Raw genomic sequence first — 22,052 nt, forward strand, 5'->3', positions numbered from 1 at the left:
GGGGGGTGGGGGGTGCTGGGGTCTAGTGGGAGGCCAAGAAAGGGGACCAGCAAAGGAAGGGACCCAACTTGGGCCCACCATGTCCTTGATGCCGCTCCTCCCATGACCCTCTGTCCTCATGCCAAGTGGGGCAGCTGAGCAGCAGCCCAACAGGTGGGGTCCGGTGGAAAGGCTGCAGCTTGGAGCCAGCTTGGCAAGGAGGGTCAGAAACAATTCCTGGCCTAGGAGGGGCTGCTGGAGCTGGCTGAATGGGGCATCTCGGGGCACCATGAGAGTCATGGAGAGTGTACACAGGGGTTGGCCCAAGTCATGGCCAATGGTGTGGGTCAGACTGATGGATTGGTCCCTGGGCGTGTCCACAGAGGCCACTGCTGCCCCTCTGACCCCGCTGGGAAGGGGCAGCACTGAGCCCAGGGCCCAGCACCATTTCCCATTTGTGCTTAGAGATCAAGCAAGACTTCATGGATTGGTTGCGGGGTTGGGGGGATCTCTTCTGGTCACTAACTCCACAATCAGGGCTCTGTGCCTTTGCACTGGGATACCTACCCCCCCCAGCAAGAACACCATCAGCAGCTGGCTCAGCTGCTCCCTCTGAGCCCCTCCATGTGCACTGCGCTGCTTAAACTCAGAACCACCTCCAGGCTCCCAGAACTGCCTTTCTCTGCTGCTCCCAAGCACCTTGGCCACCAGGGCAGGGATGGCATCTGTTCCCAGGGCACAGGGTACTGGGTGTGAGCCCAGGGCAGGCCACCTGCATGGGCCTGGGCAGCCTGCTACCCCAAGGAGACCTGAGAAAGGTCATCCACATACACCTGATGCATCTGTGTACACCTGGGGATGTCCATGCATACCCATACACAGCCGTGTGCATCTGCATATTGTACACCTGGGCTCCCTCATGGGCCACCCACTTGGGGGTGTGGGGATTTAGGCCCTGAGAACTGGTCTCAGGACAGTGCCGGCCACATGCAAACCAGTGTCCATGTACATAGATGTTTTTATTTGGAACCACACCTCACCGTCACCAGGACCACCTCCTCTGGTTTATGGCTGCAGTGCATGGACAGCAGACCTCGAGGGGTTGGGCTCTGGCCTGCCATCCCTCCCAGCATGGCCACCAATGGGGACACCTACTAGCTCTCCCAGAGACACACATGCACCTCAGAATGTCTCCCGAAGTTCTCCAACAAGGACAATGATGTGGGTTTTGAGATGCACTGTTGTGGATGGTGGTGAACAGGGCAAAACACATGGCCTCATTCACTTATGCGCATGGAGCTAGTTTGTGGACATGGTCCAGTCCTGTCCTGCCCCTGCTGCAGTCCCTCCACACTGCCTCCATCCAGTGCTCAGAGGAGGCAGTCTGGCCAGGGACTCGAGGAGTCCTAGCAGGTGCGCCCAGGCAGAGCTTGTCCTGCATGGGTGTTGGGAACTCTGAGCCTGGAAATGGGGACTGGGCCCGGCCAGGGTGGCTCAGCTGTTGAGCAGTGACCTATGAACCGGGAGGTCACGTTTTGAGTCCCAGTCAGGGCACATGTTCAGTTTGTGGGCTTGATGCCCAGTGTGGGCTGTGCAGGAGGAAGCTAATCAATGATTCTCATCATTAATGTTTCTATCACTCTCTCCCTCTCCCTTCCACTCTGAAGTCAATTAAAGTACACACACACACACACACACACACACACACACACACACACTAGAGGCCCAGTGCACACATTTGTACAGTGGGGTCCCGCAGCCTGGCCTGCACCCTCTCGCAATCTGGGACCCCTCAGGGGATGTTGGACTGTGGTTTTGGCCTGGTCCCCACAGGCCAGGCCGAGGGACCCCATTGGTGCACGAATTTGTGCACTGGGCCTCTAGTATGCATATAAGATCTTTGGTTAATCTCTTCTCGCTCCCCCCCTCCCCCGAGATTCATCAGTGTATTCCATGTTTCCATGTCTGCGCAATGAGCGTCTGCCCCCTGGTGGTCAGTGCGCGTCATAGCTACTGGTTGAATGGTCGGCCGGTTGCTTAGGCTTTTATATAGATACTAGAGGCCCAGTGCATGGGATTCATGCACTGGTGGGGGGACGTGGCCTGCGGGGATCAGCCTGCTGTGGGAGCGCTGCTCATCCTGGTCAACGAGCGGCACCCCCACTGTGGGAGCGCACTGACCACCAGGGGGCAGCTCCTGTGTTGAGCATCTGCCCCCTGGTGGTCAGTGTGCATCATAGTGACTGGCCGTTCTGCCGTTTGGTTGCTGGGCTTTTATTATTTATGAGGATATATATTTTATTTTATTATTTTTTAAAAAATACATTTTATTGATTTTTTTTACAGAGGAAGGGAGAGGGAGAGAGAGTTAGAAACATCGATGAGAGAGAAACATCTATCAGCTGCCTCCTGCACACCCCCTACTGGGGATGTGCCCGCTGCCAAGGTACATCCCCTTGACTGGAATCAAACCTGGGACCCTTGAGTGCGCAGGCCGATGCTCTATCCACTGAGCCAAACCAGTCAGGGCAGATATATATGTATTTTAAAGGGTTACTGGATGTGGGGTTGGGGCCAGGAACAGGATGCTACCATGTCTGGACCCCTAAAAACACACAGCACAGCTATGGCTGGGGCTAGCTCTGCACTGTTTTCGACCTCACAGGTCAACTGGGAAGCCAGCATGGGACAGAGACCCCACAGGACAGGACTGACTCCAGGGGATGCATAGGCCACTAGCACATACAGCATGGGGGGGGGAGGTAATGCTACCCCCCGCCCCCCGTCTGGAGCCAGGGTCAGCAGTGGGGCGCTGAGCTGGGCACTGAGCTTGGAAACTGCCCCAGTGGAAGGGGGTATTGCTGCAAGAGGCCGAGGAGAGGCGGTCCCCCTTAGACCCAAGGCCTGAGTCGTCTGGACCGCTGACCGCCTGGGGAGGGAGGGCCCTCTTTACCGCTGGCACAGCCCCTGGGCCAGATAGAGAAGGGAAGAGGGAGGCTGTCGATGGTCTGCAAGTGGGTCTGAGTTTTGTACAGAGAAGGGGTTCCAGGCAGAAAACCGAGTCAGCCCCTGCCTGGGGCAACCCTCTGGGGGCCTGGGGTGCACATACCGCCCCAGGGGAGTGAGTGCCGGAGGCCAGAGAACACAGCCAAGGCGGAGCATCATCCCAACACGTTGAGATTCTGCTTCCTGGCAATTGTAGGCAAGCGCAAATAAAGTCACAAAAATTCTTTGGGGGAAGAGAGAGGGAGAGAGAGAAACGGGGCTGGGTGCGCCCCCTGGTGTCTAATCTGAGGACAGCGCCCTGCATGACCAGGCCAGCTGGGGCTTGGAAGCAGGCAGGGCAGGAGAAAGAGTTGGCACCAAGCTTTCTGTTTTAAACTTTTTTAAAAATACACTCTTTGGCTTTCTTTTATTTCTGGAGGATTACATGAAATGTGAACCACACAGGAAAGTGTCCCAGCCAGGTCCCCTGTCTGGAGTGCTGGCTGCTGCTCCCTGCCCGGCACTGGGGATCTCTCCACTCGCCCTGCCGCCTGGCCTCCTCTCTGGCCGTCGGTCCATACACCACGTGAGCTGGCAGAAGCCCTACTTGGAGGAGGTCATGAAGCTGTTCTCAATGCAGAGGACGATGAAGGCGTTGTGGCAGCTCGCGGCTTTCTGTTCCAACAGCCTGCCCGTCAGCATGGAGGAGGCCTGGCCCGTGGCTGTTGTGGCCTCAGTCCGCCACGTCTCACAGTAGCTCTCGGTCAGCCGGCGCCCGCTGGGGTCTGAGCCGTGCCACACACTCTTCTGTGGCCTGCAGGACACAGGGGCTGTCAGTCTCCCCTGGGCCCTGCTCCTCCTGGGACAGAGGCCACCCTCAGGCAGAAAAGGGCGGAGGCTGCAGGCGGAGGTGGTAGCAGGGACTCGGGCCACCCCTAGCCACCGGGGACGGTGCACCCCGTGCTGCCACTGCTTTTGGGGGCACAGCACGGGGAGCAGGCTCTGTGACCCTGATGACTGGTCCCTTGGGGCTGGGTGCTCCTCCGTGAGGGCGGGACACATACTTGTCTGACACACGAGCCACCTGGGAAGAGCATGCCCGAGGGGAACAGGCGCCCTCACGCCAAGCCGGCGGCGGGACGAGGGGTGTGAGGGCAATCTGACAGCTTCCACCAGTGTTTGAAGTACACACATCCTCCAACTGGGAAATCCCATTTGGGGGAGTTTACAGGAGCAATCACTCTCTGTGATGCCTGCGTGACAGACGGTGAGAGCTGGGTGGTCCTGGCAGGCCCCTGGGGCACCCACCATGGGACAGTCTCCCGACAGCAATGGAGCAGGCTGGTGAGGGTGTTCGTATAACACACGAAGAATGCTTTGTATCATTCATGCTCTTCTGGATCTTGTGAGTTTTAAACAGTGAGCATGTATTATTAGGTAGAGGGTCAGGCGAGACAGGGAGGTGCAGAGTCAGGGGCCTGCACTAGGGTCGGTAAGACCCAGAGCTCCTCCCCACCCTCCAGCTACTGCACTCACGCGGGGGCACCTACCAGGCGGGGTGCTGCAGCACGTCTCTGCCGTCAAAGGAGAAGATGCGGGCCCCTGGCTTCAGCTGGCCCTGGGAGCCCGAGAACAAGGCCTCCCAGTTGGGAAACAGCTCCTCGTCCTGCGGAGGGAAGTGGGCGGTTTACCCATCTCTGGCCACCCCCCGACAGAGGACCGTTGGCTGGGCACCTTAGCAGACCAGGCACCTCCTCTGGCCTGGACCCCGGGTCTGGGACGAGTCCACCACCCATGGTCCTGAAACATTAGGAGCATCCGGCAAGCACAGTGGTGGTGAAGAGCCATGAAATAAAGCCATGGGAAGGGCACTGTGGTGCAGGGGCCTTGCTGGGTTCTCAGGGATGTGACCAGCCCAGTGCCCTCCCCCCTGACTCCCAGGTCCCTCACCCCAGCTCTGGGAGCCCCACACTCAGGGCAGTGCACCCACCCTGAGGTTGACGATGGGCACGGTGGCACGGTCGGCACGACGCACAATGCTGTAGAGGTCCTGTAGGCGCGACGACAGGAAGGCACGGAAGGTGCCTGCCAGCCCGGCCGCACGCGCCTGCTGAAAGCACTGGAGGTCGGCGCCTCGGATGCCACGCAGGCCGCCAGGCTGTGGCCCGTTGAGTGCGACCAGGTGCAGCTGCAGGAGAGTGGCAGTCAGCTGCAGTCAGCCGCCGGTGACATCAGGTACAGTTCTGGGCACCCCCTCCCCGCCTGCCCTCCCTCCGCCCCGGCCCTGCATAGACAGTAGGGTTGAGTCTCAGCACAGACAGGACTTGGGAGAGCTGAGTGCACCCACTGGGGCCCTGGAGAACCAGCCTGGGGCCCTTCAGCCCAGGGCAGCAGAGGTGTGGGCGCCCAGAAAGCAACGCCCAGCCTGGGAGCGGGCGGTGGTCAGCTTGAAGTGGCCACCTCCTCCATCTACCTCCTAAGCAAGTCCCTGTCCTCAGGCCTCACCAGCCATCTCTGTGAAAAAGGATCTGTGGGGCCCCGGTCCCCAGTGCCGTCATAGGCACCAGCCCAGCCTCTCTGGGACCTAAGCAGAGACTGGCCTCGGAGGCAGGTGTCAGAGGGCACGTGCCCACAGGGTCACTCACCACCGGTTGGAAGTCATGGTGGGTGTGGGCGGGAGCGCCAGTGGGGTGGGCTGGCCGGGAGTGCACGTAGGAGCCGTGATGCGGGACTCCAGGGTAGGGCTGGGGGTCCAGCAGGCGTGGGGGCCTGACCAGGATGTCATCTGCCCGCCAGGGTCGTGAGGTGGAGGGGGGCAGTTCCCACCGGGGGTGCGGGTTTCCCTCGTGCAGCTGCACCAGCGGGGGCTGCAAGGCGGCCACTTCGTTGTCCTGCAGATTGAGGAGTGGACAGTATGTGGGACGGGGGCTCCGACACCTGTCAGCGCCACGGGGAGGCCCCCTGGTGCCCTTCAGGCTCTGCTCTCTTGCCTGGGCCTAGGTTCCTGGCTACCCGTCCCAGAGCACCCTGTTCCTCTTCACCCCAGCTTGTGCTCTTGGTGGGGGAGCCTGGCCATCTTGTTTATGCCTAAATCAAGTGGATGTCCTCTGCTCACACACCCCTGGCTCCTGCACACCCCGGCCACCTCCTTGCTGTGGCCTGGGGGCCCTCAGGCGACCACATCCCCTGACCTCGAGGCCGCCTCCTCGCTGTAGCTCAGATACCCCGTTATGACACGGCGGGCCCCTGGTCTCAGTTCCTCAAGCCTGTGCTCCATTCCCACCACAGACAAGGTGACCTCCACCTTCAAATCCCAACTCCTGCGCCCCCACCCACTTCCCCATTATTTATTCCCACAGCGCCGAAAGCCTTAGGACACACCCTGTAATTTATTACTGTTACCTATATGCCTATTATTAGGTACTTAGTACCTGTGGATAGTTTCTATTTATAGTTCATACAATTAACATATTTACATAAAAGATTTGTATTTGTATAACTATGCTTCATATCATGCTTCATATATTGACAAACCTATTCTCTTTATTGCCTGTCTCCCCCATATAATGTCAGCTGCAGGGGGCAGTGGCTTTGCCCATTTCCTGCCCAGCTGTACCTCATGCCTAGAACAGTGCCCACCATATGGGAGGGGCCCAGGACTATGTGCTGAATGAATGAATGAATGAATGAGAGAATGGACTCGCAGGTCCTCGGGCTGGGCCACATGAGAAGTCATGCTTTTTCAAAGGAGCCTACAGCTGTGAGATGTGAACTCAAGTACTCACTTCAGCTCATTCATCCCCCATCTCCATCTCCTTTGTTCCCCCTCTGTCCACCCTCCGTCCACCCTAGAAGGGTCTGTCCCTGTGCTCTGCACTCTGGATGGACAGCAAAGACTCAACGGAGCAATGGATTCTGGCCCCAGGAGCCTGGGGAAGACGATGGGCACCCCATCTCCTCAGCAGGGGAGGCCCCAGGATGCTAAAGCACTAAGTGTTGTTCCAGAAATGGGAGGCAGTGTGCAGACCACCACTGCATGCCCCACACGCCCTGGCCATCCACCAGGCTCAAAGATTTGCACCCCAAAACTGACAGCTGGGAAAGAACAGGGCTCCTTACCGTCCCACGCGGGAGTGGAGTCCGGGCCTCCAGCTGGAAGAAAACACGGGGGTTACTTCAATGACCTGATTCACCAGCACCCACAGTGGGCAACCCTCCTGAATCCACGTGCCCAGCCCGGGCCTCCCTCCCCTGGAAGCCAGCACAGCTGCATCCGGGGCCTGCCTGGTGCCGGGCAGACCACACATTTTCAAAAGGATGAGGTCTACTTCTCTGTAAGCCTGTAACTCCTCAAGAAATTCTACTAGTTTAAAAAAGGTAGCATGAGGAGCGCCGGCTGTCACTCGTCCCTGTGGGGTGTCGCCCTAATAGGATGGTCCTGAGGGTCCTGACCGTGGCGGAGGGGGCTTGCTGTGGGTGCGGGCAGTGGCCTGGATCCCTGTGCCCCTTCCATAGGCCTGGGCCTTCCTCCTCCATGCAGCGCTCCCCACCTTCTCCCATGTCGGACCCCCACGAGTGAGGACAGGAGGTGCAGGAAAAGGCCAACCAGAGAACTCACCAGGACCTTCCGGATCCCATTTCGGACGCGGACGTACAGCTCCTCCCTGTCAGCCACGAAGATGAGCCAGCCCTCGGGCACCTCGGGCACCTTGTCCAGCATGGTCTGGTACGTGGGCCAGATCCTCACCTGCTGGAGGCCCGGCCCAATGGGGCCCCACTGTGCTCAGAGGCGGCACTGGGCTCACCGGGCGGGGGTGGGGCCAGGGACGGCAGATGGTCCCGACAGGTGTGGAGTTCAGGGGACCGCATTTGGACATTTCCAGGTGATGGGGTGGGGACATGGACACCCTGGACAGAGGACAGTCCTTAAGACTTAACTGAGCACCTTCTTGTCAGGCTGGCCCCAGGGACACCCCGTGAAGGCGGGGTGGGTGAGGCTGCCCTCGGGAAGGGGGAGAGGACACTTGGCATGGTCTCTCGGGTGCCCACGAGTCCATGAGTCCCTAGGCCTCTGCGCATGGTCCTGCCCACTAGGACCTCCGCCATGGCTGTCCCCTTCCCCCTGCCCATCTCAGTCATGGCCCCCAGGCACCCCACTTCTGCTTCAGAAACCACATTTCAGGGTTCTGTGTCTGTTCCAGAGCAAAGCAGGGTCCCTGTGGGGTCTACCCAGGACTCATCAAGCAGCCCCACCCACAGGCCTCCAAAGGGAAGGGTGGTTGGCAGGCAACCAGGCAGTGAGCAGCGGCAGGTAAGAATGCTTACCCCTGAGGAGGTGCCCAGGGTTCCAGGGGGTCCTGGGGGCCCAGGTGGGCCTGGGGGGCCAGGAACGCTGATAGCTACAAGAGAGAAGCCAGAGTGAGAATGCACCAGCCCCAGCGGTACGAGGCTGGAGCCCAGACCACTCCCCGCCCAACTTACTCTGCCTGTAGGGGCCAGGAAAGGAAGGGGGCCCTGGGGGCCCTGGAGGGCCAGGAGGTCCCGGAGGCCCCTGGCGCCCTTCATAGCCAATGCCAGGGGGTCCCTGAGGTCCAGGTGGGCCAGGCTGGCCCCTGATGCTCTCTCCTTTAGGACCCTAGGACAGACAAGACAAGTGCTGATGTCAGCTAGGGCCCTAGGCCAAGGGCACTGAAGCCTGAGGGGCCGGGAGGCATCTGCCAAGAAACTGTGCAGGAAGCATGGCCTCTGAGCCATGTCACCTCCCTCCCATGCCCCAAGGCCTGGGAGGACACCCCACCCCTTCCCCGCATCCCTGTTGCTGGGGTTGACCCCAGCACGTGCACCAGAGCAGCCTCTGAACACAGGTGTGGCCCCCAGGGGCCCCTAATCTCCCTCCACCCCCAAGGCAGAAGCTGGGCCCACTGTTCCCTGGAATCTTTCAGGGCCAAGGGTCTCCCTGAGGGGACTTGGTGGGGTCCCCATCAGGAGGAACAGTGCCAGCAGATCAGGCAGGAGAGCTGGGTGGGGGCTCCACCCTGTCCCCCACCTCCCTGCTGGAGACACTCCCAGTTGGTGTGCCCACCCTGGTGGGGGCCAGTGACTGTGCACCCACCGGGCCTGCCAATGCCCCCCATAGGGCAGAACTAGGATGGAAGTGTTTGGGGCCGTTTGCAGGGCGCAGCCTGTGGGCCTCATTAGGTGTTCAGAGCCAGACTGGCCCTGTGCTCGGCTCCTGGCCCCAGGGGCCTCTGGGAAGACGCATAGGCCTGGGTCTGTGTGTGGGCACCTACAGGGTGGCCTGAAGCCCAGACTTACCGGAATCCCGGGGTAGCCTGGCGGGCCGGGGGGTCCAGGCACACCAGAGCCGAAGAATCCGCCACCGGGCTCACCCCTTTCTCCTTTCTGCCCGGTGTCCCCTCGGTCACCCTTGTCCCCCTGTGGACGGAAATGCTTGTTTCAGACAGGCCAGCTCTCATTGCTGGTGTGGGGAGGGGTGGGTGCTGACCCCCACCAGCCTGGAGGTGGGCAGGGTAAGGCAGCTGGGAGCGTCTGGAGCCCAGGCCTGACAGGCCTTTTGTTGCACCCCGGGGAGTCCCCACAAAACCAGGCCAGGGATGGCCAGTGCCCCATGTGGGGTGGGCAGAGGGGAGTCCTGGGGGGGCCAGTGGAGTGAAGAGGGCTCAGTGCAGGGGTAAGGGGTCACCCACCTTCAGTTCAGCTTCTAGCTGGAGGAAGTCGAACGGGAACTGGCCTACAGGAGGTGTCGGATGGGGCCTCAATGAGACGCTGTACAGCCTCTTTCATTCATACTCCACCCCCGCAACCCCGCCCAGACACAGGCACCCGTCTGCATCTTCTTTCATCTCTCTCCATAAACGTTTTGTATTTCTGTAGAGATTCTTTACCAATTTTCTTACACCTATTGCCAGTTATTTATTTATTTATTTTTTGGGGGGCGGGGGGGGATGTGTTTATTAATGGTGCCTTTTTATCCCGTCCAGTTTTATTGCTGTAACTGACACACAGCGCTGTTGGAGTGCAAGGCGTACAGCAGGATGACTTGACTTACATATACTGGGACGTGATCAGTACGTTTACTTAACAGCCATCATTTCATATGGGTACAAACAGGAAAAAGTTGGGAAGTTTGTACCTTTTGACCCTCTTCGTCCAATTCTCCCTTCCACCACACCCACCCCTGACAGTGACCAATCTGATATCTTTCTAAATGGTAACTTTTAAAAATTTCTATGTTGTTTATGACTGACTGTCATGAATTTTGTAAATTGCCCTCGTGACCTTGATTAACGTACTTATTAATTCTAACTGTTTATCGGCGATTCCTTTTGGGTTGTTGGTCAAAAACAAATTGTCTATGAAAATGGCAGGTTTATTTCTTCCTTTCCAAAAATGTACACCATGCGTTCCCTCCCTGCCTCTCCCCTGGCCAGGCCCTGCACCCGCAGCAAGGACCACAGACATCCCACCTGGGCCCCGACCCCGGAGCCTCACAACCCCACTGAGGAAGGGGGGGGTCCGTTTCCCATGGACACTCCACCAGCTGCAGGGGAGCCCCTTTCCCAGCACGATGCTGCACCTCTCTCCTCCTCCCACAAGGCCCCTCAGCATCCCCACTGGAGGGCTAGGTCTTCTCTGGGAGACACACACTGGCGCCCAGCCCTGCTTCTCAGCAGGTGGGGTGACAGGACATGCTGCCGGGCCACCGTCTGCAGCCCTGGGCCCTGTGGTGGCGATGGGGCCAACCAGGTGTCCTTGAGTCCAGCCCACGCCCTACAGGTCCTGTGAGGGCCCCCCGAGCCCAGAAGGGGTTTCCTTCCTCCCGGAGAGCAGGGCAAGCAACCCCCAGCGCAGCCCCTCAGCCCCGGGCCGCCCAGCACTCTCACCTGGTGGCCCGGGCGGGCCCACGTCTCCTTTGTCCCCCTTTGGTCCAGAAGGCCCCTGGTGCCCTGGAGGAATGCAGACCCCAGTGCCCATGACTGAATGTGTGAGAGGAGCATGCCCTCTGGAGCCCGATCTAAATTGTGGGCAGCAAGTGGGTGGTCCCTGTGTCCACTCCCACCCAAGGTTAGGTCCCCAGGGAATTCATGTGGCCTCAGAGCTGGGTGAGCAGGGGGTGCCAAGTCCTGGAGCATCCAGCACCCCAGGAAGGGGCCGCCCACCCCCAGCTCTTCCAGGGCCGCCAGGAGCCCTCACCTGGCAAACCAGGAGGTCCCACGGGGCCAGACTCCACAAATGCCTGCAAAGAGTGGGCCAAAGATAGCTGTTGAGGGAGACACTGGGAACTGAGGTCACCACCCACCCAGGGGTCTCTGAGCCCAGAAGCCCCAGCACCCTCTTCGAGGGCGCAGAGGCACCCTCCATCCCCACCCGGAGACAGGGGGGGAGGGAGGGGGAGGAGAGGACACGGGGTTTGGAATCAGGAGACCTGGTCACGACAGGAGGAGCCCCTCATGAGTGCACTTCACATCTCTGAGCCTCGTCACACGGCATGTCCACCCTCCCAGGAACAATGGGTCTTGGGGCTCAGGTACCCAGATCCAGAGAGCTCTCCCTGCCCCCTGCCCTGCCTGTACTTTCCTGGGGGCTGACCTTCTAATTGACTGTGGTCCCCAAGGCAGGCAGCCTGGTGCCCACCCTCCCAGAAGGACCCCATCTCCCCTACTCAGAGGAAGGAAGCCTCCAGGGGCTTGGGCCACCCCTCCCTGGGGTCCATAGGGGTTGGTGGTGGGAAGGTGGCAGCAACCGAGGACTCTGTCTAAGGACTGGGGAGGGGGTGAGCGAGTGGTACCAGGCGACTTACGTTGCTGTCGTAGACAGGGTTCCCGGGAAGGCCTGGCGGCCCTGGTGGCCCTGGAGGCCCTGGGAGGCCAGGTGGACCCTGTGAGGGAACAGAAAGCTCTGGTCAGTCACGTCCACAGCCAGGCCATCGACACTGGCCGGGGCGGGAGATGTGGGCAGCAGCATTTCTTAAAGTCACAGTGGTCCTCCCTTAGCCACTGTCCAAGTGTGGCCGAGGAGGGAGAGACAGAAGCAGAACCAGAGGTGGGACGCACCTGACCAGGGGCACATGCACAGCCATTTCACAGCCGCCTTTAAAACTCAAAAGCTGCCTGGACAGCGTGGCTCAGTGGTTGAGCATCGACCTATGAACCAGAAGGTCATGGTTCGATTCCAGGTCAGAGCACATGTCAGGGTTGCGGGCTCGATCCCCAGTGTGGGGTGTTCAGGAGGCAGCTGATCAATGATTCTCCCCCATCATTGATGTTTCTATCTCTCTCCCTCTCCCTTCCTCTCTCTGAAATCAATAATAAAAAATATATATAAAAAATAAAATAAAACTCAACAGCGTAAAAAGAATTCAAGAGCCTCTCTTCCTTATTCACAAATGTGACCTCTTGTTCCATCACTGCGTCAGAACCCTGAAAAGTGCTGACTTCTAGTCTCAGTTTTTCACAACGGCCCAGTCTCAGACAACAAGAGGGAAGGAAGCTCCCAGGAAGAACCAGCAACAAATACAAAACTGGAAGAGCAGCTGCCTGGAACACGGCTCAGGACACTCCCGTCCCGCTGAGCTGTGGGAGCTCGGGACAGGGACCAGGGAGTGGCAGGAGGGGCCCAGGCTGAGATTTGGGGTGGGGCTGGGCCTCCCAGAGAGAATGCATGAGTGTGGCAGGAGGGGCACTGGGTGCCTGGTGTGTCAGAAGCAAGCCCCAACTCTCAGGACGAAATGGCTACATGCCCTCCCCTGCCAACATTGCCAAAATAAAACCCTTGGCTCAAAAGATGGCAGAGTTACTGCAAGTAACAACGTGGTGCTGCGTGAAGACCCCACGCTGACCTGGATGACCTTCCGAGAAGTAGCTAGAGCTGTGTGTGTGCGCACGTATGCGCATGTGAGTCAGAGGACAAGCACAGCGTGGTCACACCAAGGGCCCCTCAGAAGCAGCCTCCTGAAGACGAGCCTGGAACCCGAGGCTGCTCCCCTCAGGCCATTCTGGGTGCTGGGGGCCCCGGTCGTGCCCTGTCTGCCCTTGCAGGACACTCACCCGTGCACCAAATCCGACGCTGGCGTCTCCTGGCTCCCCTTTCTCTCCTTTGAATCCATTCATCCCAGGACGGCCCTGGGGAGAGTGTAGGGGAGAACTGCTGGGTGCTGGCCAAGACCTCAGTCTCAGCTACCATCTCAGTCCCCACCAGGACAGACCCAGCCCACTCCAGCCTCACACCACCCCAGCCCTCAGGCCCCAGACACTCCTGTCCCCACCCCCGCCTCCCGGGTCTGAGCTGTCCATGAGCAGGGCCTCCTCACCCATGTCCCAAAGAGAGCCATGTTCAGGCAGGGGCCACCTTAGGTGGAAGGCAGTGGGAAGGATGGCAACCCACTCCCCTCAGAGCCCACTGCCCCCCGGGCTGGGCCACACTCTACCTGTCCCCCCACCACCTACACAGTAAGATCCTCGATCCTTACCGGTCGCCCGGGGAAGCCAATCTCTCCTTTGTGCCCAGGCCGTCCGTATGGACCCTGCAGAGAGGAGGAGCCACTTTCAGGTGAGCAGAGGTAGACCCCGCTGTGGTCTCCCACCAACCCCTGTCCTGAGCTTTGAACGTGAAGCTGGGATGTAAGCTCTGGTCACTCGTGCTTTCCAGTAGCCAGGCGGGGACAGTGCTTTTCAGAGCACAGCACACGCATGTGCATGGCGGGGAAGTAGGGCCTACTCACCGGAGGTCCTCGGAAGCCGGGCTCCCCCTGAACAGAAACCAGAAGCACTGTTAGGTGACCACGCAGGTCATTCCCCCGGGCAACCCCGTGGGGTCCCCATGCCCATCTGGATGCCCTCCAGGTCATTCCCCTTAGGCAGCCCCGCAGGGTCCCTCTGCCCATCTGGATGCCCGCTGGGCAGCACTGAAGCACTGATCACCGAGGAGGGAAGGAAACAACAGCAGAGAGAAGGTGCTGGAGTGGTGTCCTGTCCCAGGGGGATGAATGGGGCCCAGCTGGTCCCTGAGAGGCCTGCAGCTTGGGAGGCTGCCCTGCAGTGTCCTGGTTAGAGTCACCCTGGTCCTGGGACCCCAGGTCCCGCGGCCATCCCCAACAATTCTGAGGGCTCCCAGGCCCCTGCAGGCCTGCACCTACAGCCACCCGATCGGGTTCAGTTACTCCCAGGACCCACCCAAGGGCCCGTCTGGAGGGTCATCTGCTGGGGCAGGGGACACAGGGCACAGGCCCCTCAAGGAGCCCATGCCTGACCCCAGCCAGGTCCTGCTCCCTCCTGAGGAAGGAGGGCCAGGACCCCAGCAGCAGTCCTGAGGCTGAGAGGCAGCAGACACAGCAGGATGGGCAGCTCCCACTGGGCAAAGCTGGGGGCTTCATCCCCTGCAGGTGAGGTGGGGCCAGGGCGTGAGCCCAGAGCCGTGGCCGGGAGTGCCCCCAGGCCCCATGCAGGGCTGGCTCAGCCAACGGAGGCAGGATGTGACCAAGGACCAGCTGGGCTGCAGTGCATCTGAGCTTGCAGAACCCTCCCAATGTGGTTGTGCAAGAGGAACAGACAGGGAAGGGCAAGGGAGCCCAGGCTGTGAAAGGTTCCAAAACCCGTGCATGGCCAGGAGTTGGCCCCTCTCAGAAAGACCCCACCCCCACCCCCACCCCCGCCCATGCTGGCTCCCTGGTCCCTGGAAACCCCGCTCCCCAGCTGGTACAAGGAGAGAAAAGCAAGGCCCGGTGGCTCACCTTGGCTCCTTTCTGGGCAGGGGGCAGCACTCTGCCGTCAGGACTGAGGACCATCCCGGGCTCACCCTTCTCACCCTAGAACCCGAGCAGCGCAGTCAGGGAGGTCAGCTCCAGGGAGAGGGCCCTCCAACCACCGCAGCAGAGCCCCAACTCCGGGGTCCACACGAACTCCCCAGAACGGGTGCATGTAAGCAGGCCTGCCCTCTGGGGCTCTGTGGTTGGGAGTCTTGGTGGGCCCCTCATGGGTCACACTGAGTGACTAAGAGGAGAATCTGTCCCAGACTTCAGGTAGTCTGTGGGAGCGCCCAGGTCCCCCGCCTTCCCAGGGAGTGGTCACCGGGGTGGACCAGGACTGCCCCTCAGGGTTCACAGAGGGGGCCGACCCCTGAGCAGATGACATCCAACTCCTCACCTTGGGTCCTGGGGGGCCTGGCTGGCCACTGACGCCTGTGTCTCCCTTCGGCCCAGCTGGTCCCTGCAGGGAGACAGGCAGGAATGTGGGCGTGGGCAGTGGAGGGCCCTGGAGGGGCTCGAGCGACCAGTCCCCGTGATGGCCACTCACGCTCCCTCCCCGCTCATCTCCCAGGATGCACCTGCTTCGTGGTCCTGACCAGTTACAGGCCCGAGACCCCCTGCTAGACCCGGGGGGGCTCATGCTAAGGGGTCAAAAGGTTCCTCACAACATGGAAACTTTGCTCCCCGCCAGGGCGGGGGTGGGGCTAAGGCTACTTACGGGGAGGCCTGCGTACCCGGGCTGGCCCTGTGGGAGAGAGCAAGAGTGTCACGGGGGACGCCGACCGGCACCGTGCAGCCAGACCGCGTTCCAGGCAGGGCGGCACGTACCTTGACCCCATGGGTTACAGACACCGCTCTCTGTCACCAAGCCGGCAGAAACACAAAATCATGAAAAGAAAACCACGTATACAATTAAATTCCACTCTCACCATTGTCACAAGACAAACAGGACAACTCCAGAAATCAAACACGGGGCAGAGTTCTGCTTTCAACCGTCCTGGCTTGTGCCTCTAGGTTCCCTCAGAGGAGAAGTGAAGCCACTTCTGGGAGCTGCCTCCTGGACTGGAGAACCGCCCAGGACCCTGGGACCAGGGGCCCAGTGCCCCACCTCCCCTGCTGTACAATAGGGGCCGGAGGGGGCAACTCAGCCACACGGGCTGCTGGAAGGCCTGGCTTCGACGAGAAGCCCCGCAGAACCAAGACTGGACACCCCGATGTCCTTGGGGGTCAACCTATGGGGGGAGGGCTAGCGGCTCTGACCACCGTCCTCCTAGCCCATCAGAGCGTGGCCCCTGGCAGTTGGGGGTCAGCCCTGCACTGGGGTCCAGGCAGAGCATGTGCCCACCCATGCAGTGTCCTTACGTCCTGCTCCTCCGACACGTAGACGACGGGCCCCGGGAGTCCAGGGGGCCCGGGGGGCCCAGGCTGCCCCACTCCGTCCTTCCCTGGGTCACCCTGGAAGAAGAAGCTGGTGTCCAGTGCTTGGGTTGCTTGTAGGGGTAGAATTGTTACAGGGGCTCTGGGCTGGGACCCCAGAGCTGACAGGGTGTGAGGAGAGCCCTCAGATTTGAGGGTCTTCACCCCAAGTCTCTAAGAACAGGTGGGACAGAGGGCAGCCTCCCACATGCACCCACCACCCCATCTGTGCACCCAACCCCCCACCCCCCACTCACTTTCTCTCCCTGGGTCCCTTTTTCTCCTTTTGGTCCCTGCAGAGACAGGAAGGAAACATTTCATCATAAACAGAGCACAAGCCACCCTCCCCGACCCCAGGACACCCCGGACAGCTGGGACCCGCTTTGAAATGAAGTATGGAGAGTTCTTTCACTGACCGGCGGGGAAGGGGGGGTATGGGAGGGTGGGAGCAGGGTGGTAGATGAGCCAGGCAACCACAGGAAGCTCTCTCAGGCAGCCTGGACTCCCGACTCATCCCAGGGAGTGGAGTCTCCAGGCCCCTTGGCATACAGAGAACTAAGTTGGGGGACGGCCTGAGAGACACACCGAGTGCCAGCTCTCACTTTCGGGGTATCACCCCCCTGGCAGTCCTGGGTGGTCACCTACCTGGGCTCCAGCTACACCCTCTTTGCCGGGAAGGCCAGGAAACCCGGGGGGTCCGTCTGCACCGACTTCTCCCTGCAAAGGACACGAGGAGCGGACCATGAGTCAGACACGGCCCAGTGAGCCGGTGCGGGGGAGGTGACAGGCCGGGGCTCAGCCTCCTAGAAACACTTAGGGGTCGAGCAGGCAGGAGAGGGCTGGGGGCCAGGGGTTGGAGGAGGGTCAGAGGACACGTGTGGTTCCCATGATTTCTGCAGCAGAGCCAGTAAGCAACAGGAAAGTCTAGGGGAGAGGGGGTGAGGTGGAGGTGAGCGCCTTTAAGACAAGTAGGTCTTAAGTTCTCAGGAATGAAGTCAGGGCCGAGACAGCACCGGATGAACCAGGGGAGAGTGGGAGAATGATATGATGCTGGGCTGGGCCTGGAGGGGAGCCTCTTACTGAGGCTGCAAGGGGACTGGGCCGATGAGGCCAAAGGAGCCAATGGGCGCAGGCCAAGGACCCTTTCCTGCCCCCAGACCAGGGCTAATGAGGATTGCTGATTTCCAGGACCCGAGGGAAGGTTCTTACCTTGGTCCCTGGTGGGCCAGCTATTCCAGGATCCCCCTAAAGTGGATGAAGGGGTCTGTGAGTGCAGTGTTGGGCAGGCCCAACCCCATGGTGACATCCACCCGCACCCAGAGAAAGGTAAGAAAGGGTTAGTTATTCAGGTAGCTTCTCACACTGTCCCCTCGCCCAGCTCAGAGCTGAGTGTCCAGGGGACACTGAGCACCCTGTGCAGGGACTTTGCGGCCGGCAGGGCTGAGGGCTGGCCACATGCTTAAGGCACACAGCTGGAGGCTCTTCTGGAGGCCAGGCCATCATGTCATTCTATGAGATGGCTTCATTTTTTACAACTTAATCTAATAGGTACATACTTCTAAAAACTCAACTTTTGAAATGTCCCAAAGTTTTGTAAATCAGAGCAAAACATTCTGGAAGTAAGAGGTGGAATAGCAGGGGCTGACCCCACGGTGGGCCCCGCACACCTTAGAGGCCTTCGGGGAGTGAGCAAGAGCACAGAGCACCCCAAGGGGCAACCCCTCCTGGGGCTCCTCTAGCCCTCATCACCCATGGGGAGGGGGGCAACCACCTCAGAGGGGCAGCTGTCCTTCAGGGATAGGTTGGAGAGCAGAGAGAAAGCAGGAGGAGACAAGACAAGGTGGGGGGGAAGGACAAGAGAAGCCCCCAGCGTCTCCGGGCACCATCTGTTGTCCTGGAGGCTGTAGGAGTTCCCCCCGAAGGCCCTTTTTCTCCCCAAGTCAGCACACACTTCAGATGTGTGAGGCCAGAGATCTCAGGTCACACGGCTTTAGAAAGATGGACCAGACCCCCCACCACACCCCAACATGTAGGCGCTGGGTTGGAGTGAGTGACTATTGTCCCCACATTTCCCACGATGACCTGGGGCGAGAAGTAGTAACTCCTGGCTGGGCGGAGTGTGGCGGGAGCATCGCTCACTAATCCCATGCTTACCTTGGCCCCAGGCTTGCCGGGAGGTCCCTGTGGGGGCAGAGAGAGAAGAGGCCCTCAGAGCCTGGGTCTCCTAGGAGCTTCTCCCTCCCACAAGGAAACAAGCCCTTCCCAGAGCTGCCCAGTCCCAACAAAACAGAAAAAAAAATCAAGTTTGTCAAGAGGAGCCAGCGCCCTACCCTTAAAATCCCACCAAGGGGTGGTTTGTCCTCGACACCCTCTAGGGCCCACAGACATGACACCAGCTAGTTGCAGTGGGCGTGCCAGGACCCGTGCCAACTCCCCAGGAACATCAGCTCAGACCACCCCAACACCAATAAACTTGCATTTTATTTAACTAAGAATAAGTGCATGTGACTTAAAAATAAGCACTGTGACCACTGAGGGTCTCCACCACCTCACCTCGGAGGTCTGAAACAGTCCCACAGACCCCTCTAGAGGTCAAGGGGCCTTGGAGCTAGCTGTGTGCTTGGGCCTGGAACCCTCAAAGGGGGGACCTGCGCCCCCTGACCTCGCTGCCTCTGCCCACGGGATCCTCCCCACCTCTGTGTCACAGCAACGATTCTCACCTCCTGGCTCACACCTCACCTGAGCCAGGGCGAATTGCTACTGACAAGAACTGAGATGTTCTAATACATAGAAGGCAAGGCGCTGAGCAGATGGTACAGCTGTCCTAGCTGACTATGGACGTAGTGTCTGTCCGGCTGCTCCCTCTAGCTGAGACGGCCGAGGCGCCAAGCCAGAGAATTCAGTGACTGAGACTTAGCAGGAAGGAGCATCTTTCAGGGCTCATTCCACCCCACATTCATTCATCTCGACCACCAGGGCATGTTCTCACGTGGGAGAACCTCCAGGGTGAACGAACCTCCAGGGTGGACGGTGCCCCAGACTCAGTTGGTCTCACTGGCTCTGCAGTGCTGCTCTTGGTCCCCACTCAGGTCTGTCCCAGGGACGCCCCTGCCCCAGGTGCCCCTGCACCCCAGATCTGACCAAACCTGTTCATAGGCAGTACCTGCAGCCCATCAGCGCCTCGGGCCGTCAACCAGAAGGGTCCCCCGGAGCCTTCCATGTCATCCTGGAAAACACAGTGACTCAGGTCTGTGTCTCTTCTTAAAGAAAGAGACCCTCTCTGAGGCCGGCCACTGGCCCGAGGCGGAGATCGGCCATGGCTGAGCGGGCGGACACCAAGGGCCCGGTTTCCTGGCAGCAGCCATCCTCGTCCTCGAGTAAGAAGGGTCTGGCTGGGGGCGGGGACCAGCTGGATGGGGGCCTGTTCACAGAGCCTCGTAGGTTTAGGTCACTCATTCTTGCTCCACATGTGTGCCAGGGACCTGGCTGAGTGATGGTGCTCAGTTTCTGCTTTTGTCTCCTTGGAGCAGCCCTTCAGCATCACTCGTGGGACATGGTCCCCGAGCAGAGACCATTTCAGCCTGTTCCCTCCCAGTGGCCATGGCTCCACCATGAGGCACTGTCCAGGCAGTGGTGGGACTCAGGAGACACACCCACACTCACTGTGCCAGCCAGCCCATTCTGCTGAGCCCGCCCAGCCGCTCACAGCTCACACATGGGGATTCCACTACAGGCAGTCAGTGTGGGATGCTGGGAGAAGCTGTGGGGCACAGACCAAGGCTTTCTGGGGCCAGGAGCAGCTGGTACTCACAAACCCCGCGGGAAGTCCTGGTCCTGGAGGCCCGGGGGGCCCTGGGGGTCCTGGTGGTCCTGCTGGTCCGGGGGCTCCTGCCAAGCCGTTCTCTCCAGGAGCACCCATGGGGCCGGGGTCTCCCTTGCTTCCCTGCACAGGTGGGGAGAGAATGTCATCACTCTGGGCCATCAGGGTGGGTGTCGGCTGAACCCTGAGGCAGCCACTATGTCCCCAACACACCTACTTTTCCTTACAAAGCTTTTTACAAATCTGCAAAGCCACAGAGATAAATAATGTTCCATGAAGCAAGCAAACCCTGCTGCACCTCTCTTCTGAATTTACAAGAGGATTTCATCCACTTAAAAATGAAATAACTGAGATGTTCATTCCAGGGGAGCGAGACGTGAGTCGCTCATGGTTTGGGGTGCACCATGCACAGAGCATGCTGCACAGCTGGGGCTGGTGGCGATGGAGATGAAGAGCCAGGGGGTGCTGTGGCAGGTGAGGGGGAAGGGTGCTGCTGGAAGGGCCTGGAGAGGAGGCAGGGGGGCTTGGAGTGAGTCTGGAAGGCCTGGTACCCCATTACCACTGCAGAAGTTGGGGTGCGTGGGGAGGGGTGGGATGGGACATGAGGCACAGCCTAAGGGAGGAGCAAGAGCCAGGACGCAAGTACAATGTGGGGTTCCAGTCTCAGACACAGACCTACTGCTCAGAGCTGGAGGATCCCAAGGGTCAGGCAGGAGCCCAGTGCAAGAGAGAAGAACACTGGGACCCAAGACAGGGAGGCCCTCGTGCTGAGTCCAAAGCTGGACCAGTGCCGCCCCCTTGTGGCCACCTGACCCCTGAGCTCAGTTCCCTCATCTGTAAATGGAGATGACCAGTTTTGGGAAGGGCTGTGAAGGACACTCCAAGCCCATTAATACACAACAAGGGCGCACGTGTGACCACTGCCCTATGCTGGCAGCATGCCCTGCCTAATGGCAGGAGAGCACCTTTCTCTGGCCCAGGCAGTCCTGACCACAGCAGGATGGACAGAGCCCGTGATCAGCACCAAGGACAGCTGCCTGGCCCCTGAGCCTGCCTGCCCACTCCTGTGCCCTCGTGGGGAGCGGGGCCTACGTCCACCCAGTGGCCACTCCCGACCTGGAAGTCTATCTTACCTTAGGTCCTGGGGTGCCCACTTTGCCCTGCAGGAAAGAGAATAATTACTATACAAACGGGCCAGTGAGCAGCCAGCAAGAGGAAAGCACGCAGGGTCTCATCCCTTTATCCCGGCCCACAGGCCACTATGTCCCCATTCCTGTAGACTTATTCCTTTGCGATTTCCCTCTCTTCTGGACCTGGGAGCTGCGATGCCTCGCTGCTGCTCCCACAAGACGTGCATCTAACACTCCAAGCGCCCCTCTTGGCCTGGTGTACCTCTCTGGCTGTTCCCACCACTGCCTGTTCCAGGTGGGGACAGAGGCCCCAGGAGAGGCTCGGCCGTGGGGGCCAGTACTGAAGCGCTGCCGAGAGTCGTCCCACAACTGTGTGCCAGGTAGCAAATGCCCAGGAGAGCCCTTCTAGCTCAGGTGGCCAAAGTGAGGAGCTCTGAGCAGAGGGGTTCTCTTAAAATTCACCCCCTCGGCTGAGCCCAAAGTAGCCGTGTGCTCACAGATGGTGCCACATGGAAGCGTCTTCCAATGGCTGCAGTTGGCACACCCCCAGTCCCGCCCTCATTCGCAGAAAACCAGAAGGAAACCACAACCCCAATTAGAGGTTTGTGTAGCCTTGAAAATTTCTCCATTACCGATGCAGCCACAATTGAAACTTGAAATAAAACGTCCAAATCAAATGAAGTGTTAATATTCAAAAACATCAGTCCAAAAATCATCAGTCCAGAGGAACAGTGGTAACTAGGCCCTGAATTTTCACACGAGCCCCAGCCAGCCACGGCTCTGAGCAGACTCGAGGAGCCTGAGGCCCCCGTTGTCGCACCGTGACGACGGTGGTGATGGTGGCTGCCTGTTGGAGTAAAGCCACCCACAACCTTGGGTGTTGCCACCCTGATGGCATTTCTCCTCATGAAATCACCAGGGCCAAACCCCACATGCAGGGTTTGGTCACCCTCTGGCT

The 22,052-nt window shown here is 59.7% G+C and overlaps 1 protein-coding gene across 2 annotated transcripts in view; it reads right to left on the reverse strand.

The window, feature by feature from the left end:
- Window positions 1-2,311: 2,311 nt before the first annotated feature.
- The window catches only part of COL18A1 (collagen type XVIII alpha 1 chain), an 83,615-nt gene continuing 63,874 nt past the window's right edge, over window positions 2,312-22,052 (reverse strand). For both annotated transcript variants that reach the window (XM_070407060.1, XM_070407059.1), the window contains 28 exons: window positions 21,098-21,124; window positions 19,956-20,087; window positions 19,308-19,370; window positions 18,299-18,325; window positions 17,354-17,389; window positions 16,790-16,861; window positions 16,402-16,437; window positions 16,091-16,183; window positions 15,557-15,586; window positions 15,447-15,473; window positions 15,126-15,188; window positions 14,714-14,788; window positions 13,706-13,732; window positions 13,454-13,507; window positions 13,032-13,106; window positions 11,786-11,863; window positions 11,179-11,221; window positions 10,869-10,931; window positions 9,672-9,715; window positions 9,280-9,399; window positions 8,446-8,599; window positions 8,290-8,363; window positions 7,583-7,711; window positions 7,084-7,116; window positions 5,610-5,855; window positions 4,955-5,152; window positions 4,515-4,630; window positions 2,312-3,778 (listed from right to left, as the gene is read on the reverse strand). In XM_070407060.1, the coding sequence (XP_070263161.1) occupies window positions 3,568-3,778; window positions 4,515-4,630; window positions 4,955-5,152; window positions 5,610-5,855; window positions 7,084-7,116; window positions 7,583-7,711; window positions 8,290-8,363; window positions 8,446-8,599; window positions 9,280-9,399; window positions 9,672-9,715; window positions 10,869-10,931; window positions 11,179-11,221; window positions 11,786-11,863; window positions 13,032-13,106; window positions 13,454-13,507; window positions 13,706-13,732; window positions 14,714-14,788; window positions 15,126-15,188; window positions 15,447-15,473; window positions 15,557-15,586; window positions 16,091-16,183; window positions 16,402-16,437; window positions 16,790-16,861; window positions 17,354-17,389; window positions 18,299-18,325; window positions 19,308-19,370; window positions 19,956-20,087; window positions 21,098-21,124 (2,346 nt within the window). In that variant the 3' untranslated portion in view covers window positions 2,312-3,567. The remainder of the gene's footprint in view (window positions 3,779-4,514; window positions 4,631-4,954; window positions 5,153-5,609; window positions 5,856-7,083; window positions 7,117-7,582; window positions 7,712-8,289; window positions 8,364-8,445; window positions 8,600-9,279; window positions 9,400-9,671; window positions 9,716-10,868; window positions 10,932-11,178; window positions 11,222-11,785; window positions 11,864-13,031; window positions 13,107-13,453; window positions 13,508-13,705; window positions 13,733-14,713; window positions 14,789-15,125; window positions 15,189-15,446; window positions 15,474-15,556; window positions 15,587-16,090; window positions 16,184-16,401; window positions 16,438-16,789; window positions 16,862-17,353; window positions 17,390-18,298; window positions 18,326-19,307; window positions 19,371-19,955; window positions 20,088-21,097; window positions 21,125-22,052) is intronic.

Source organism: Myotis yumanensis, unplaced genomic scaffold (genome assembly GCF_028538775.1).
Source record: "Myotis yumanensis isolate MYYU_CA2020_CCGP unplaced genomic scaffold, mMyoYum1.0.hap1 SCAF_2, whole genome shotgun sequence".
Taxonomy (NCBI): domain Eukaryota; kingdom Metazoa; phylum Chordata; class Mammalia; order Chiroptera; family Vespertilionidae; genus Myotis; species Myotis yumanensis.